Source organism: Diadema antillarum, unplaced genomic scaffold, assembly GCF_040938485.1.
Source record: "Diadema antillarum isolate AM-2024a unplaced genomic scaffold, OU_Dant_1.0 seq00001431_RagTag, whole genome shotgun sequence".
In the NCBI taxonomy this organism is placed as follows: domain Eukaryota; kingdom Metazoa; phylum Echinodermata; class Echinoidea; order Diadematoida; family Diadematidae; genus Diadema; species Diadema antillarum.
Genome location: NW_027272182.1, coordinates 426431 through 440575, shown reverse-complemented (window position 1 = coordinate 440575; position 14145 = coordinate 426431). Strand labels below are relative to the sequence as shown.

General features: G+C 40.1%; 1 protein-coding gene across 1 annotated transcript in view; it reads left to right on the top strand.

The window, feature by feature from the left end:
- LOC139709401 (H/ACA ribonucleoprotein complex subunit DKC1-like) overlaps positions 1-14145 on the top strand; it is a 149820-nt gene that overhangs the window by 123595 nt on the left and 12080 nt on the right. The window contains exons 3-4 of the mRNA XM_071621367.1: positions 13158-13263; positions 13863-14041. Of these exons, the coding sequence (XP_071477468.1) occupies positions 13158-13263; positions 13863-14041 (285 nt within the window). The remainder of the gene's footprint in view (positions 1-13157; positions 13264-13862; positions 14042-14145) is intronic.

Here is a 14145-nt window from a genome sequence, read left to right as displayed (position 1 = left end):
AAAAAAAACTATATCAACAATGCCCTTTCTCCCTTAAGCACTGTTAACCCTATTAAGCCCAAGCTATTTTGACCCCTCGCAGGCCCAAGGGGGGGCACATTGTGCCCCCCATATAACTTTTTTATTATTTGATGTATCATCGTCATATTTGGCACATGGGTAGAGTAACTCATACTCTACATGACCGTACATTTGAATTTTCTCAAGGTCACCCATGGAGGGCGCTATTTTCCAAAATATACAGAAATACATAGGAAATATGCAAAAAACATGATTTTTCTGTATAATTTCTTTATCCCCATTATATATGTCTTATTATAGACCAATCATTTTCATATTTGTCACAAATGATAAGCAAGTGGAATCTTATGATTTGTTACAGTTGAAATTTCTCAAGGTCACCACATGGGGGCGCTATTCATGTCAACATAATAATACATTATGAGACCTGAGATGAAATGTTTGGATGGGTACATGTATAGTTATGACACTTCATATTTGCATAATAGTGGAATTTCAAGATTGCAAATTGATAATATGATAAACTAATGATATTAGAGGCATAACTTGGGTGAGGGAATCAAAATAACACAAAATAGAAGGGCAATCTTTAGAAAATATTATTTTTTCAATTATCTCTATTATATCTATTGTTTTATGCCTTTGTCTCATAAAAACAAAGGAAATAATAAGAAAAACTTTCCAGGACCATAATTACTTCAAATTTTGCTCCTTCAACAAATTTCAGCCTAGAAACACCCATTTCATCCACTGTAATGCTGTTAAATAAAATGGGAACAGAAAAAAGATGCAAAATCTGACTGACATTGTTGTCAGTTTATGGTTACCATGGCAACCAGCAACATCAAATATAGCTAAATTATATATCAAAATGTTTGCAATAAGATCTTTGGAAAAGTCACCAAATTTGGTTGAAATCGGATAAAGGGCGAAGGAGTGGCAAATGAAAATCTGGTAGGGGGGGCACAATGTGCCCCCCCCCCCCTTGGGCTTTATAGGGTTAAGGAAAGCAGAAGGACTCGAGAAGAAGGAAAAAGAAAGAGATTGCATGAATAGCGAAAAAAAATATAGATAAAATCTGTAAATGTCAGCGCCTTATCGTCTTCCGAAGCGCAAAAGAATTGCAACACGAAAATAAGATGATGATGAGAAAAAAAGAAAATCCACCAGCAATTCCAGCTCGCTTGCGTTGAATCTCAGTTATTTGAGCTGGGATGTGGTTTTGTGGTTGCACTGTTCGACATCATCCAGTCGAGACTTGCGGCTAAACCTCACGCCCAAAGGGACGGGTTCAATCGAGCCTCCATGTAATAATAACCAGATAGACCTCACTCTCTCTCTGTCCCCATCGCCGGAGCTGTAAGTATGAAATTGACCGTTATGTAATCTCATACATTATAATAGACGCCTGCTGGCTTACAGCTGGATTGCAGTGCATCGTACTGTCAAAAAAAAAAAAAGGGGGGGGGGAGGAAAAGAAGGGGGAGGGGTTAAGTACCGCAGGAGAACGTGAGGCAGAGACTTACAGGTGGAGGGTTTTATAATTATTTTAGAGAAGACGGCAAATGCGTTGTCTTGATATTATTTTGACGTAGAGCGACAATAACAACAATGGGGATGAAGAAGTTGCAAAGCTGAGATAATAGTTATGCTAATAATAGCAGCAATAAAAAGAGTAGATGTATGTGCATAAATGTGTATGTGCGTGTGTTTAATGCTTGAAACCACTGCTTGAAACTAAAACGCGTAGGCCAAGTGTATCTATGATTATTTTAAATACATTAACTTTCCAAAATATATTACACTTTTCAGATTAAACTTTCATCTACACTGCATGGAATTCTCGTCCACAAGAACGGAGATTTCACACCATTGAGAAACATTGCAATTCTGTTACCATTGACAATGTACTCGTGCGTTGTTGATATTTCGAATAACAGCTGACTTGAGCTAGGGACAGTAAAACTAAAAAACAAAAAACAAAAAACAAAAAAACCCGCAAATAATCTATGGCACAGTTAGTCCTACAATTTCTTTCATGCATTACTCAGCACATGTACAGTAGATGTATTAGGAAATCACAATCAATGTGCCATAACTTAACACTAGTGGGCGCTACAACCATTAGAAGGCTCTGTACGAAGCCAGACTACCGCCCTTCAAGGTCTCTATAGTATACAAATAATGACTGATTATAATTATTATGAGAGGCACAGTTAAAATTATGGGCCCAAGGTGATGTGAAAACCATAACTATGCCCGAAGCGAAGCTGAGGGCATAGTTATGGTTTTCACATCACCGAGGGCCTACATAATTTTAACTGTGCCCCGAATATCAAGCTGTCGTTATTTGTTTTATATACCGAAAATATAGATTCCGAAATATAGATACCGAAAATATGGATTCTAGTCTCTTTTACAGCACTCGTAATCAACGCTGATCGACAGCGCGGCGGTCGTATCATTGGTGCGTACATAATGAGAGTGATCTATGTGTGCGGGGTTGCGACTGTCTCCAAACCTATTTACAGGGCACAGTTGATTTTATATACCTCATAAGTGAGATTCGTATCACTGATTGGTCAAAAGTATATCACGTGACGAGGTGTAGTCCCGTCTATCTTGCCTTAGGGTTTTCATGTAAGTGATAGAAAGGCAAAACCCTCGTGATAGAATTCGTAAACCCTCCGCGACTTTTGTACACATAATTAAGTACACTAGACTTCGCGCGCGGTGTCCGCAACCCCTCCACCCAAAGACGTTCACTACGCGCATCGTGTATGCAAAATCATCGCACTAGCGCACAGCAGGCATGTTTCAACGTGGCATGGTGATCGAGCGCTCCTCCGTGATTTGAAGTGAGCTGGATCAAAGATCGTACACTTTGCAATTAGGATTTCTTAGGATCCCGAAGCAGAGACAAATCTTAGCATGTTGGAAATATCAAATTAAAACACGAGCGACGGGAAACTGGATGTATACTACCGGTAGCTGTAATCTTCTGCCACGATTTTACGCAGGAGCTCGCCGAAGGCCGTGTGAGTGAGTACAATGTACATGTACCGTGCGTACTGGCCTGGGTAGTCTACGAAATGCACGAAAACCATGCAAGCAAGCGCAGGCTGTGGCCTGATTTTAGGGCTAACGTTTAGGCCTAACAGTTAGAATTTACTTCGTATTTGTCTAGCCCTAGATCTTGGTTAAGTCTTAAGTTAAACTATGAGGTATATAAAACAAATATTAACTGCTCTGTATTCGGATGGTGGTTTATCATCCTCATGAGCAGTCAATATTTGTATATTATATCCCTCACAAAATGCATCTCGTCCTCTGATTGGTCGAGAGCACTGTAAACAACAAAACATAATTCTACCATACAAGTGCGCGAAAAAGACTATACTCCCTAGGGAAATGGTATACGAATAATTTATGAGTTGTGAGTGCATAGGGCACGAATATCGCACGAGGCGCGAGATAAGCCACTGTTCTATTCAACAAGGCGCGTAGCGCCGCGTTGAATAGACCAGTGGCGAATCTCGCGCCGAGTGCGGTATTACGTGCCCCAATGCACGAACAAAATCATAAATTATTCGTTTTATACAACACCTTGTCCACAATCACAGTACTAAATTAGTGACCGCCAACTCAGGAAGGCCCAAAAATAAATGTAACAATCAGGCAGAGAATTGTAAACCACCCTGTGTACTGCTTTCAAACACTCGTCATGATTCGACCACACACAGGAATCACAAACTCCGCAGGGTCTATACCCATTATACGCTTACGTTAGATCGAGTTAGGCCTGACTGTTAGGCCGATCTGAGATGTCGGTAGATCTAGTAGTAGGTCTAGCAGTTAGACTTTGTCTATTTCCGAAAATGATTTTGTATAAAAACACAGAAAAATAATGAAATTACGGTTTCTCAACTTGAAATGAAGTCTTGATTTTGGGATCACTGTGGTCCACGTAGCAGATCAGAGTCAAAAGTAAAAACACAGCAGTAGGTGTATTAGGCCGCGATACATGCAACTAGCTAGGTAAAGTAGCTGCGCGTGCACGTTAACGTTGCAGTACTCCGCCGCGCCTGGTATGTGAGACTTACGGTACCGGCAGCGCAGCGCAGCCGGCCAGCACGTACAATGTACATGTAGTTTGCTGGCGCTTTGCTACGGGTGGGTATGAGCCACAGAACTCTGTGAGCGGCCATGCATTAGTAGCCCCCCGCGAAGCCATGCTATAGTACCTTCGAGCCATGCAATAGGCCCATGCCAGGGGCCTATTGAATGGCTGTCACTCTCAATGAGTTTGATAGGTATTTTCTATTGAATGTCATGTGACATGTTCTTGGCCAATCACAATTCGACATCATTCTGAGGTGTTGTATAATAAAAACTATACCACGCTGGTGATTTTCGCGCCTTTTTTGCTTCGCGTCGCGACGCGAAATATTTCACGTGTAAATGAATGGGTATCGCAGCACCTTCACTTCGCGAGAGATTTCATGTACAAATGAATGGGTATTGCGGCGCCTTCACTTCGCGAGAACCACAAGGCACGCATACACTCAATACGTGTAACGTTAGAGAGACTCAGAGAGACTCTTATAAAGCCCTCATTCTACCTAAAAAGATGTTCATGGCATTGTATGACGTTACAACAGAGTAGGCGATATCGTAGATCTATAATTAGACAACAACAATAAGCAAGCTAGGGCTCTTCGACGTACCGTAGGCCTAGATCTATTCTTAGTTATATCTAACGAACGTTGGTTAGGCCAGTCTCATTTGGCCCTGGTTTTGAAGATGCGTGTCGTGACTCGTAACCGTTTAGGTTAGAGATACATACCAATACAAGGTCATTCAAAGGATTTGAATGCTACCCAAAGTATGATCCCCTAACTACGGTATGCTAGATTTGAGGTAGTGTCTATGCCTATATCCCAGTGTAGGACTGTCGAAGTTTGGGGAGTTCATGCTTCGCCGTTTGAAACTAAGTTGGTCTCGCAGTACACTAACTCGAGCGACCCACCCAAAAGATGTTGACAAACTGCAGTAGATAGTAGGCCTGCTTATGCCATTATTTCTAACGTTAGCGCAAGTTAGATCTAGTTAAGCCTGACGTTAGTTCTACCTGTTTAACAGTAGACCCTAGTTCCTGTAATCTCATCCTAATAATTTAATTATTTTTTAGAGTGTCTAACGAGTTAGAGTCTAATGTTAACTGTTTACGTTTAGAACACGAATTTACAGTGGCACTCGATGCTTTAACTCGTAACTGCTAGAATCCAATCTAACCTTAGACTCGCTGTTACTGAATGCTACCCAGATTTACAATGTATACTTGCATTTTTAACAGGAAATGATAGTCCATATTCATGTACAGACAGCTAGAAAGACGACAGAAAACACAATCAACTGCAGCTCACAGTCACATCGTTGATCAGCTCGAGCACGGTACGCACATCACCGGCACCAACGTAGGGCCTACTTGTTGACAGATCGGAGGCGTTTTGCATGTATGAAGCGCGTAGTGAGTTTGCAGTTTTCGCATGTTTACCAGTAATGCACAGAGTACACTTTAGCGGCTGAGCGCGCAGTTGTCTCTTAGTACGCGTATGCGCTGCCCTCCTGCTGAACTGCTTTCCCGAGCGTGAATGACTTGTCAATCTTCTTGAAAAGAGTAAAGCAAGATGCCCTTTAAAAAGGGGGTAAATTACAGAATACCAGCAGTCGAATACTCTTAAATTCATTGGGAGGGATATAAAACAAATATACCAGGCCATTTTTTCGAGGCACCGGTTGAAACTATGTGCCTTCGGTGACTTCAGTAGCACTATTTTCTTCGGGGCTGCGCCCCTCAGAAAATAGTGCTACTGAAGTCACCTCATGCGCATAGTTTCAACCAGAGCCTCTCAGGCCTGGTATATTTGTATACTATGCCCCGGGCACGGTAAATCATGACGTCATTTTGATCAAAAATGGGGCACAGCTATTTTCATGACTGCACTTTTAACCAATCAGATGAGAGGAATCTATATATGAGGTATATAAAACGTAATCAATAAGCCTTACGGGCAATTATGTGCTACAGTATACGGGCACTGAATTAAAGTTTTTTTTTTTTTTTTTTTTTTTTTTTTTTTTTTTTTTTTTTTTTTTTACGGTCAGCTCTGCGCTTGGAACTGAAACTTGTGTTTCTTTGAAGGTGCGATATAATGAGATGTTTGTGCTCAAACTGTACGCAGAGGTCCAGCTACGGACGTGATCATTTTTCATTAATCGTGCGAGTGTCTTCAAACTATGGTTCTGCTATATTCTAGACCATTTTCAAGTGGGCAATTAACATAACTAAAAACATTAATTTTGTATATTATATAGTAGTTTTTTTATGTGGAAAATGTCCTCTGATATTTGAATGGAATAAGAAAGATTTGTAGTTACACATAATAAATATCTTGAATTGACACTTACAAAGAAACAGTTGTTTTGTTTTTGTTTTTGTTTTTTGTTTTTTTATGTATGCCTCTTAATGAAATTTGTATTTTTTTATATTGTAAACTGACTGTTTTGGGTGCACCAGGTGGGTTGGGGAGGATGGCCTGAGGGCCCAAGTCATTTAGTTGGCTCTTTCCAGACCCGGGCTGCCCAACCTGGTGCACCCTTACCACTCCAGTGTATGTTCTGACTTCGAAAAATGTAATATGATATTTGTGATTGAAAGCCGAATAAATAATAATAATAATAGTAAACTAAAGCTGACAGGCTGATAGAGGACTGGTGTCATCAAAATCGTGTTTTCAACAAACAGTGAATAATTTTTATAGTAAACACGTAAACAAGGAATTGAAAATGGATGATGATAATTATGACATGTCATATAATCCCAGCAAACACATAACGTTTTCAGAATGTTTCCTAAACGTTTTTATGAGGTTCCTTACGTCTTCGTGTAAAATGTACGTTTTTAAAACGTACATACAACGTCAAAGTTGGGACTTAGCATTTACCGCAAAGCACAGGTTTTTTGGAAAACTTGGCGTTTCAAAAACGTCAATGGACGTTACAAAACGTTTTTTATTACGTCTGCTACGTCTTCGTCCTTTATAAACGTCCACAAAACGTTTTTATTAGGTCTGCTACGTCGACTTCGTCTTTAATGAACGTTTAAAAAAGCGTTTATATTTGGTCCGCTACGTGTTCGTCATTGGTTTCCTTATCATGAATATTCATGCCTATTTATGAATATTCAAATAAGAAAATATAAGATTTGAAAACTAGTGGAAATAGTTGAAAGACATTGAAATCTAAAGATTTATGCTGGGTTCAAACTTTCTGTGTTGAAAATAAGCTTACCTACGTTATTGTCCAGTTATTCACAATTTCAAATAGTGTTATGAAGAGGTATTTTCATAATGTTGATAGGCCTGTATAAATTAAGGTGTGTGTGATTTAATTCTAGTAACCATGTCTTCATGCATTACATCATTTTGCTGGTATATAAAAGAATGTGATACAGATTCATCAATTGGAAATAGGATGTAGTATAGGTATAGGTGGTAGGACAGGTTAGGATAGGATTATATAAGATTAGGATTAGGGAACATTATAATCCCAGATTGTGCCTGTATAACCTCATAACTATAATTCTTTTTCAAATACCCAATAAAAAATAAACATTAGATGTTCTTAAAAGGTTTTCTGGACGTTCTAGACGGATATGAAAGGTTCTCTAGATATTCTTAAAACGTTTTTTGAACGTTCTAGACGGCTTTCAAAGATTTTCTGGACGTCCGCAGAACGTCCACAGAACGTTTTGAATATTTTTAAAAGGTTTTACTGACGTCTATAACGTCCAAAAGGTTTTCTGCAGGTCCTTAAAAATTCCGAAAGGTTTTTTTATTGGTAATTTATAACGTCCATTTGAAACGTTTTAAATACGTCGAAAACCTTCCACAAAAAGACGTTCTGAAAACGTTTTGACAAAACGTCCAAATAACGAACTCGGAACGTTTCAAGAACGTTCAGAAAACGTCCAAATGTTGGGATAAGACTCACGTCGTGCAGGGTACCGAATCGGAAGTCTCTCATTGGTCAACAGTGAATGAACGTTCACTATAGTGTTAATATTCACAAGAATGCCCGGTTGTATAACACTTCAAATTAGTAAACTCTTTTCATAGCAACGATTCAGAATTAGAACGAAAATAATACGAGAGAACATCCTGACATCGGACACTACGTCCAGCAAATTCCGCGCATAGTTTTGAAGACATAATTATTTCTTGCCGTTGCTTTATTTCCTATTTTTTTCGATTATTAGTGGAAAAAATTAATCACTTAAATCACCTTGCTAAAAACATAAACAGATACGAAGGCCTACTATGTTTAGCTATAGGCGGTCATGATCATCATAGGCCTATAATTACGTTTCAAGTAATCTAGGCCTATAGAAGAAAAAAATAATAATTATACATGTATTGAAAACCATGCCTGCGGTTGATGATTCAGTACCAGATTTCAATCCGTGCTTGGTTATTACAACTCAGACTGATTCAAAGTATGCAACTTATACACATCTATAGGCCTATAATTCATTTTATGTCGAATGATTAGAATTCAACAGGAAGGTTCGGAAGAATATCATATTGTGAGGAAGTGGCACGTTACTCCTGTAATTCATAGATAAAAAAAGACGGCTTATAGTTGTTTCTGACATCACTTTTTTTCGGAAACATGTGAAATTTCTACCTCTACAGTTTTAGCCGTAATGAAAACTTCATATATGCTTGATTTGATATACAACAACTATATAGCGAACTACTGGTACAGACTTTACTGATACGGGACCATAAATAGGCCTAGGTCCTACTTGTGACTACTGCTGCTATATACTGCTACTATACCTCTACAGCTACTACTCGATTTCTACTTCTTATACTTTTGCTATTGTAATCTTGCGTGCGAACAAATTCGTCAAAGGTGCCCGTTTCTTTCTTTAGAATCACTTTCTCGAACTTTAAACTCTGACAAAAGCCTCTTGTGAAAATTTTAAGACAGTGCGCAATCTTCAATTTTTCCTTCCCGTATAATTATAGTGTTGTGACACATCACACGGCTCCATCGCAGCATGTGATAACGCCGCCGGATCAGAGCGGCCGATTTGAGAGCGGCCGATTTGAGAGGGGCCGAGTTGTTAGCAACATTTGCACTCAAGCTAAACGGGAAAGCAAAATGGAGGAAGGCACACGTAAGTAATCATACGATCTCTCAACTGAATTTCTAAATTGTATGTTTGAACAGAATATGTAAGAAAAGTTAGCTATCGTATGGTACAGTAAGGGTAATAGCTTTATTACTATTGGAGTACGTCAGAGGATCAAGCACTGTAGGGTGCACAAAGTTGAGTTGAACAAGTAGAGGCAAAAACGAAATTGGCACAATCCGCGGAGTGTATGTGCATGTGGTCCCTCACCGCGCTCACCGCGTCCCACGTGGCTGGCAGAGCGAACACGAGCCTCGCGTTCGCGAACCATGTGGCTGCATGCATGAATTACATGAGTAGCAATATGCGGGACTGTGAGAGCTTCGCCATAACAGTATCAAGTGCAGCAAGGCCTTGTATCGAGCCTTTAAATGGCTCCTGTAACTAGAAATCTAGGTTGTAACATGTTTTTAAAACATTAGACAGTCTACTACTTATGTGTTATAAGAGTAATATGCATTTTTTCCGGGAACAAACCAAAATGCAGAATGCTCTTCTTGTGTATTCCTCCCTCCCCAAGCTATGTAGCTAGGCTATATCCCCCCATCCCAGGCCAGGCCCCATCCGTATGTCAATGTATCTAGCTCCTGAATGAGAACTGTTTATCTACCGGTTATTACAAAATGCTTGCTTTACAGGGGCATTTACGCTACTGTCTAATTTCTGTGTACTTTGACTATTTACCTTCTGCAAGCTGGGTTTTGGGTGTTCTTTTTTATGCTTGAGTGACCTGCACCTTGTTATAGAGTCTAGTAATGTTTATGCACTTGTCAATGTAATGACTCACCCCACTACCCCCGGACATGGGTGCGTCATTTCCTCGTTTGGTCCGTCAAATTTGTGACCCAGGTGTGCGTCATTTTACCAGCTATGTCCGTCAAATTTTTGACCGAGAGGTGCGTCAAAATCCCATCATTGTCGTCAAATTTTTGACCGAGGGGTGCGTCATGGTACGTCACTTGGCTATGGAAAATAACACGCATTATTCTGAACCGAGGGGTGCGTCATGGTATGCACTTGGCTATGGAAAACTGCACGCATTTTTGCACGCTACCAGTACCGGATACACGTACGTACCGCGAGTGAATTTACAGTGAGCGCGATCCCGCGGCAAGTGAAAATCAAAGTCGGGAAGCGTTTTGGAGTAGGCCTAAGAGGGAAAAATGCTTGCCCGAATCTGGCAAGCAAATGACTTAAAAGCCACCCTTTCTCCTCACATTTTCTTTCCAACAAACTCATGAAATCACGCATACTCAATCTCAAGCCAGACGGACTGTTTAGCGATATAACGATTTCAACCTCACAGTACTAAATAGTAAGGCAGGCAAATCAAAGATCGTATACGGAATTCCGTATACGATCTCTGGTATACCGTTGCGTGGTGCGTACTGCGCGTACCTGCAGTATAGCAGGCAAGTCGAGTGTTCGTGGTGCGCGACTCGCTCGCTAACGCTGTACAATTCGCAAGTGAGCAGCGTGCTCGTTATTCCTCATCGAACGTACATCGTCCATGTGTTGCATTCAACCGGACTAGAAAAGGCCGCGCACATACAGCGCATCTGCAGACAAGTCATATGTATGGCCAGGTGACTATGGATTGCATGCACACGTTGATTATACATTCGGAATATCGTAGCAGCAGAGTGATGTACGGTGAATGACGGTACGGTGCTTACAGGGCCAGGGTAAGGGAAACTTGCCGAAACTTTGACAAATTGTGTTTACGAACCGAAAGAAAATGAAATTGCTTGAATAAAGCGTATGCAAAAATCCTTTCAGTATTTACGGGGGTGCGTCACATGTACCGAGGATGTCCGTCAAAAAAGTGACCTAGGTGTTCGTCAAAAACCCCGTGTTGTCCGTCAAAAAAGTGACTGTGGTGTTCGTCAAAAACCCCGTGTGGTCCGTCAAAAAGTGACTGTGGGGGTGCGTCAAAAACCCCGTGTGGTCAGTCAAAAAATGACCATGACGCACCCATGTCCGGGGGTAGTGGGGTGCGTCATTACATTGACAAGTGCATTATGCATGTTTCAATCACATTACGTCACAGAAATTATATGAAATCCCACTCACATAAAAGGAAGAATGCTGAAGATTCAAATGGAGCCACAAGTTCAATGATCGATTAGGAAATTTGCAGCTATTGTCGTCGAATGAGAACGATGTGGAATAGATGTGCGCTAGGGAAGGGGCCTGCACCTCGCCACCCCGCGCTCCCATAAATAGACAAAGCACGTACATTTTGTAATGTGTGCGGGTGACCGTGATGATACTGAGAACACATTCCTTACATGAATATAAAATTTTCAAGAAAAACTGTTCTGTTTTCACCTCAGTTTGCTTGGTTGTGGTAACCCTGCAAACTTTCAAGCGTACTGAACATAGTCCCGGGTGTAAATTTTTGTTCAGTGCACTTGTAGCAATTTTACGCATGGTGACGATATTAGGGTTAAGGGCCCATGACGAGGTGCGGGTTATCTACTTCTCTGATCCTGTGCACTTACCTGCTTGTACATTATCAGTCGTACTTGGTCTGGTTAGACATTTGTGACATAATTAAAAGCTAGATCTAGAGCTACATTTGTAGATCTACATCATCAATGTGATGCTGACCAGTCAGATCAATAGATGTGTATTTGCTGCATGCTGTCTCCTTGTACTTATCTGTGTTACTGTGTTAGACTCACACCTCTAATGTTAGGGTCTTTCTCATGCTCACACAGCTGACAAGCCTTCTCTTGAAATACCAAAAATAAAAGTGTGTTTCTAGCCACTGAAAAATGATATTTAAAATGTTGAAATAGTATGTATATTGTGTATAGTGTTTTACATATGTAGTTTGACATTGCTAATCACTGTAGATGCATGTACAGTACAATACTTATATGCATATTTAGGTGCCTATTATAATCAGACTAAGCCAAAATATGAAATCGGGTAAGCGGTACATCTCATCATTTACAGCTTGAAAATGCTGAAGCTTCATACCATACCCTCCCCCGCTCAGTCACTTTACCCACTTTGAGAGTGCTGATGTGCCACTTAATATCACGCCAAGCTGCCCTCTGAACTTGGCATGTCTGTGCTAATACAGTGGACTCAACAATCTAGAAGTGCAATAATGAGCCTTGAACATATGCAGCATGGTAACTCACAGAAGTTGTGAATATTCCACATTTCTTGCAGATTATTTTTTATTTCTTGATATTCTCTCTACAGAAATCATAGTCATACATAGCTATTTCATTACCATATTGTATGCAAACAAAAAAGAGATGAACGAAACAATTTTTGTAAACAAGAATACCCATCTTTCTGTGAGATAATGTCAGAATATCACTACACTGTTGTCACTGCAAATGGCAGATAAACTTTGTGCGGTCGCAAAGAGACAACAGTTAAGTTGATTTGTCAAAGTAAAGTTAGAAATAGGAGTTTTTTCACTAATCTACCTTTGTTGGATCTTATGACTTGACAGTTTCACCCTCTCTGACAAAGTTGGCCATGTAGGTTTCTAATAGCATTGGTCTTCATGATGGCCTGACCCCCCCAAAACATGCCTTTTACTGTGAGGAAACTAACACAAGTTTGATCGTAGGGCTGGGAAGCAGCTAAAACTATGCATGCATGGAACAGGTTCTTAGTCGTCTACGACGTCTGTATAGTTGAGTTGACATTGCTAATCACTGTAGAAACATGAACAGTACATTCAACTGAGTACATTACTGTGCCTTGATGTTCCACCCCTCACCAGGGAGATGTATTTAGGCGCTTAGAAACCATGTATTAAGCGCGGTAAAAATGCTAATTATTATTATTATTATTATTATTATTATTTGTGACTGTTGAATATTGTTTACAGGTCCTCCTGTAGTTACCATGGCTCATGGTACTCATCACATTTTATTCTCTTTCCCCCTATATCAGCAGCTTCAAGTAAAAAGAGCAAGAAGAAGAGCAAGGAACCCAAGAACCTTGGGGTAAGTAAACAGTGTAGAAATGTAGTCAATCCTGTCTAAGTGGCCACTTGCCTGACAATGCCACTACAAATTTATTCCCTCTGGCAAGAGATCAAGTTCTATAAGATTTTCCAGGATTAAAATCAGAATATTTTGCATCATGAGGTCTTACAATACAACCTTTGTCAAGCACTGGTTGGAAGAGTCCTGTGCTTCGTAAAATTAAGGATTTCACTCTGAAAATATGCACAAGACATGATTGTAGTAGTGTTGTATTTTATGTTAGGAATGACAAGCCAGATTTTTAAAATTTTGTATTTAATGCGTCCAACACTTATAATGTGTAATACTTTAATGGGATATTGATATTTCTAAGTTTGATGTGACAGATATGATCCATAATTGCTTTATATGAAGTGATGTTGAAATTGCAGCAGCGTTCAAGAGAAAATCGCTGCCACTTAAAAGATATCCAATCTTAGTCTGCGATATTTGTGATAAAAGATGATTATGATAATTGTTGACTTCAATATAGCACCCTTTTACCATTTTCCCCGTTGCTTTCAAGGCACTTGACGACACATTTAAATTTGTGTATGCTTCTAACAATCTTTCTGTAGGATATCCAGCATGAGGCAGACTTTCTGATCAAGCCGGAGTCGGCTGCAGCCAAACTCACGACGGACCACTGGCCCCTGCTGCTCAAGAACTATGACAAACTGAACATCAGGACAGGGCACTACACGCCCCTTCCCTGTGGCTGCTCCCCCCTCAAGAGAGAACTGAAGGATTACATTTCGTAAGCATCTGCTCAGTTCACACAGTCTTTGACTGACTCTATGCCCTTACACTGAGATGTTTTCTAGCTTAACATAGTGTAAATAAACATCCGTTTTGTCCACA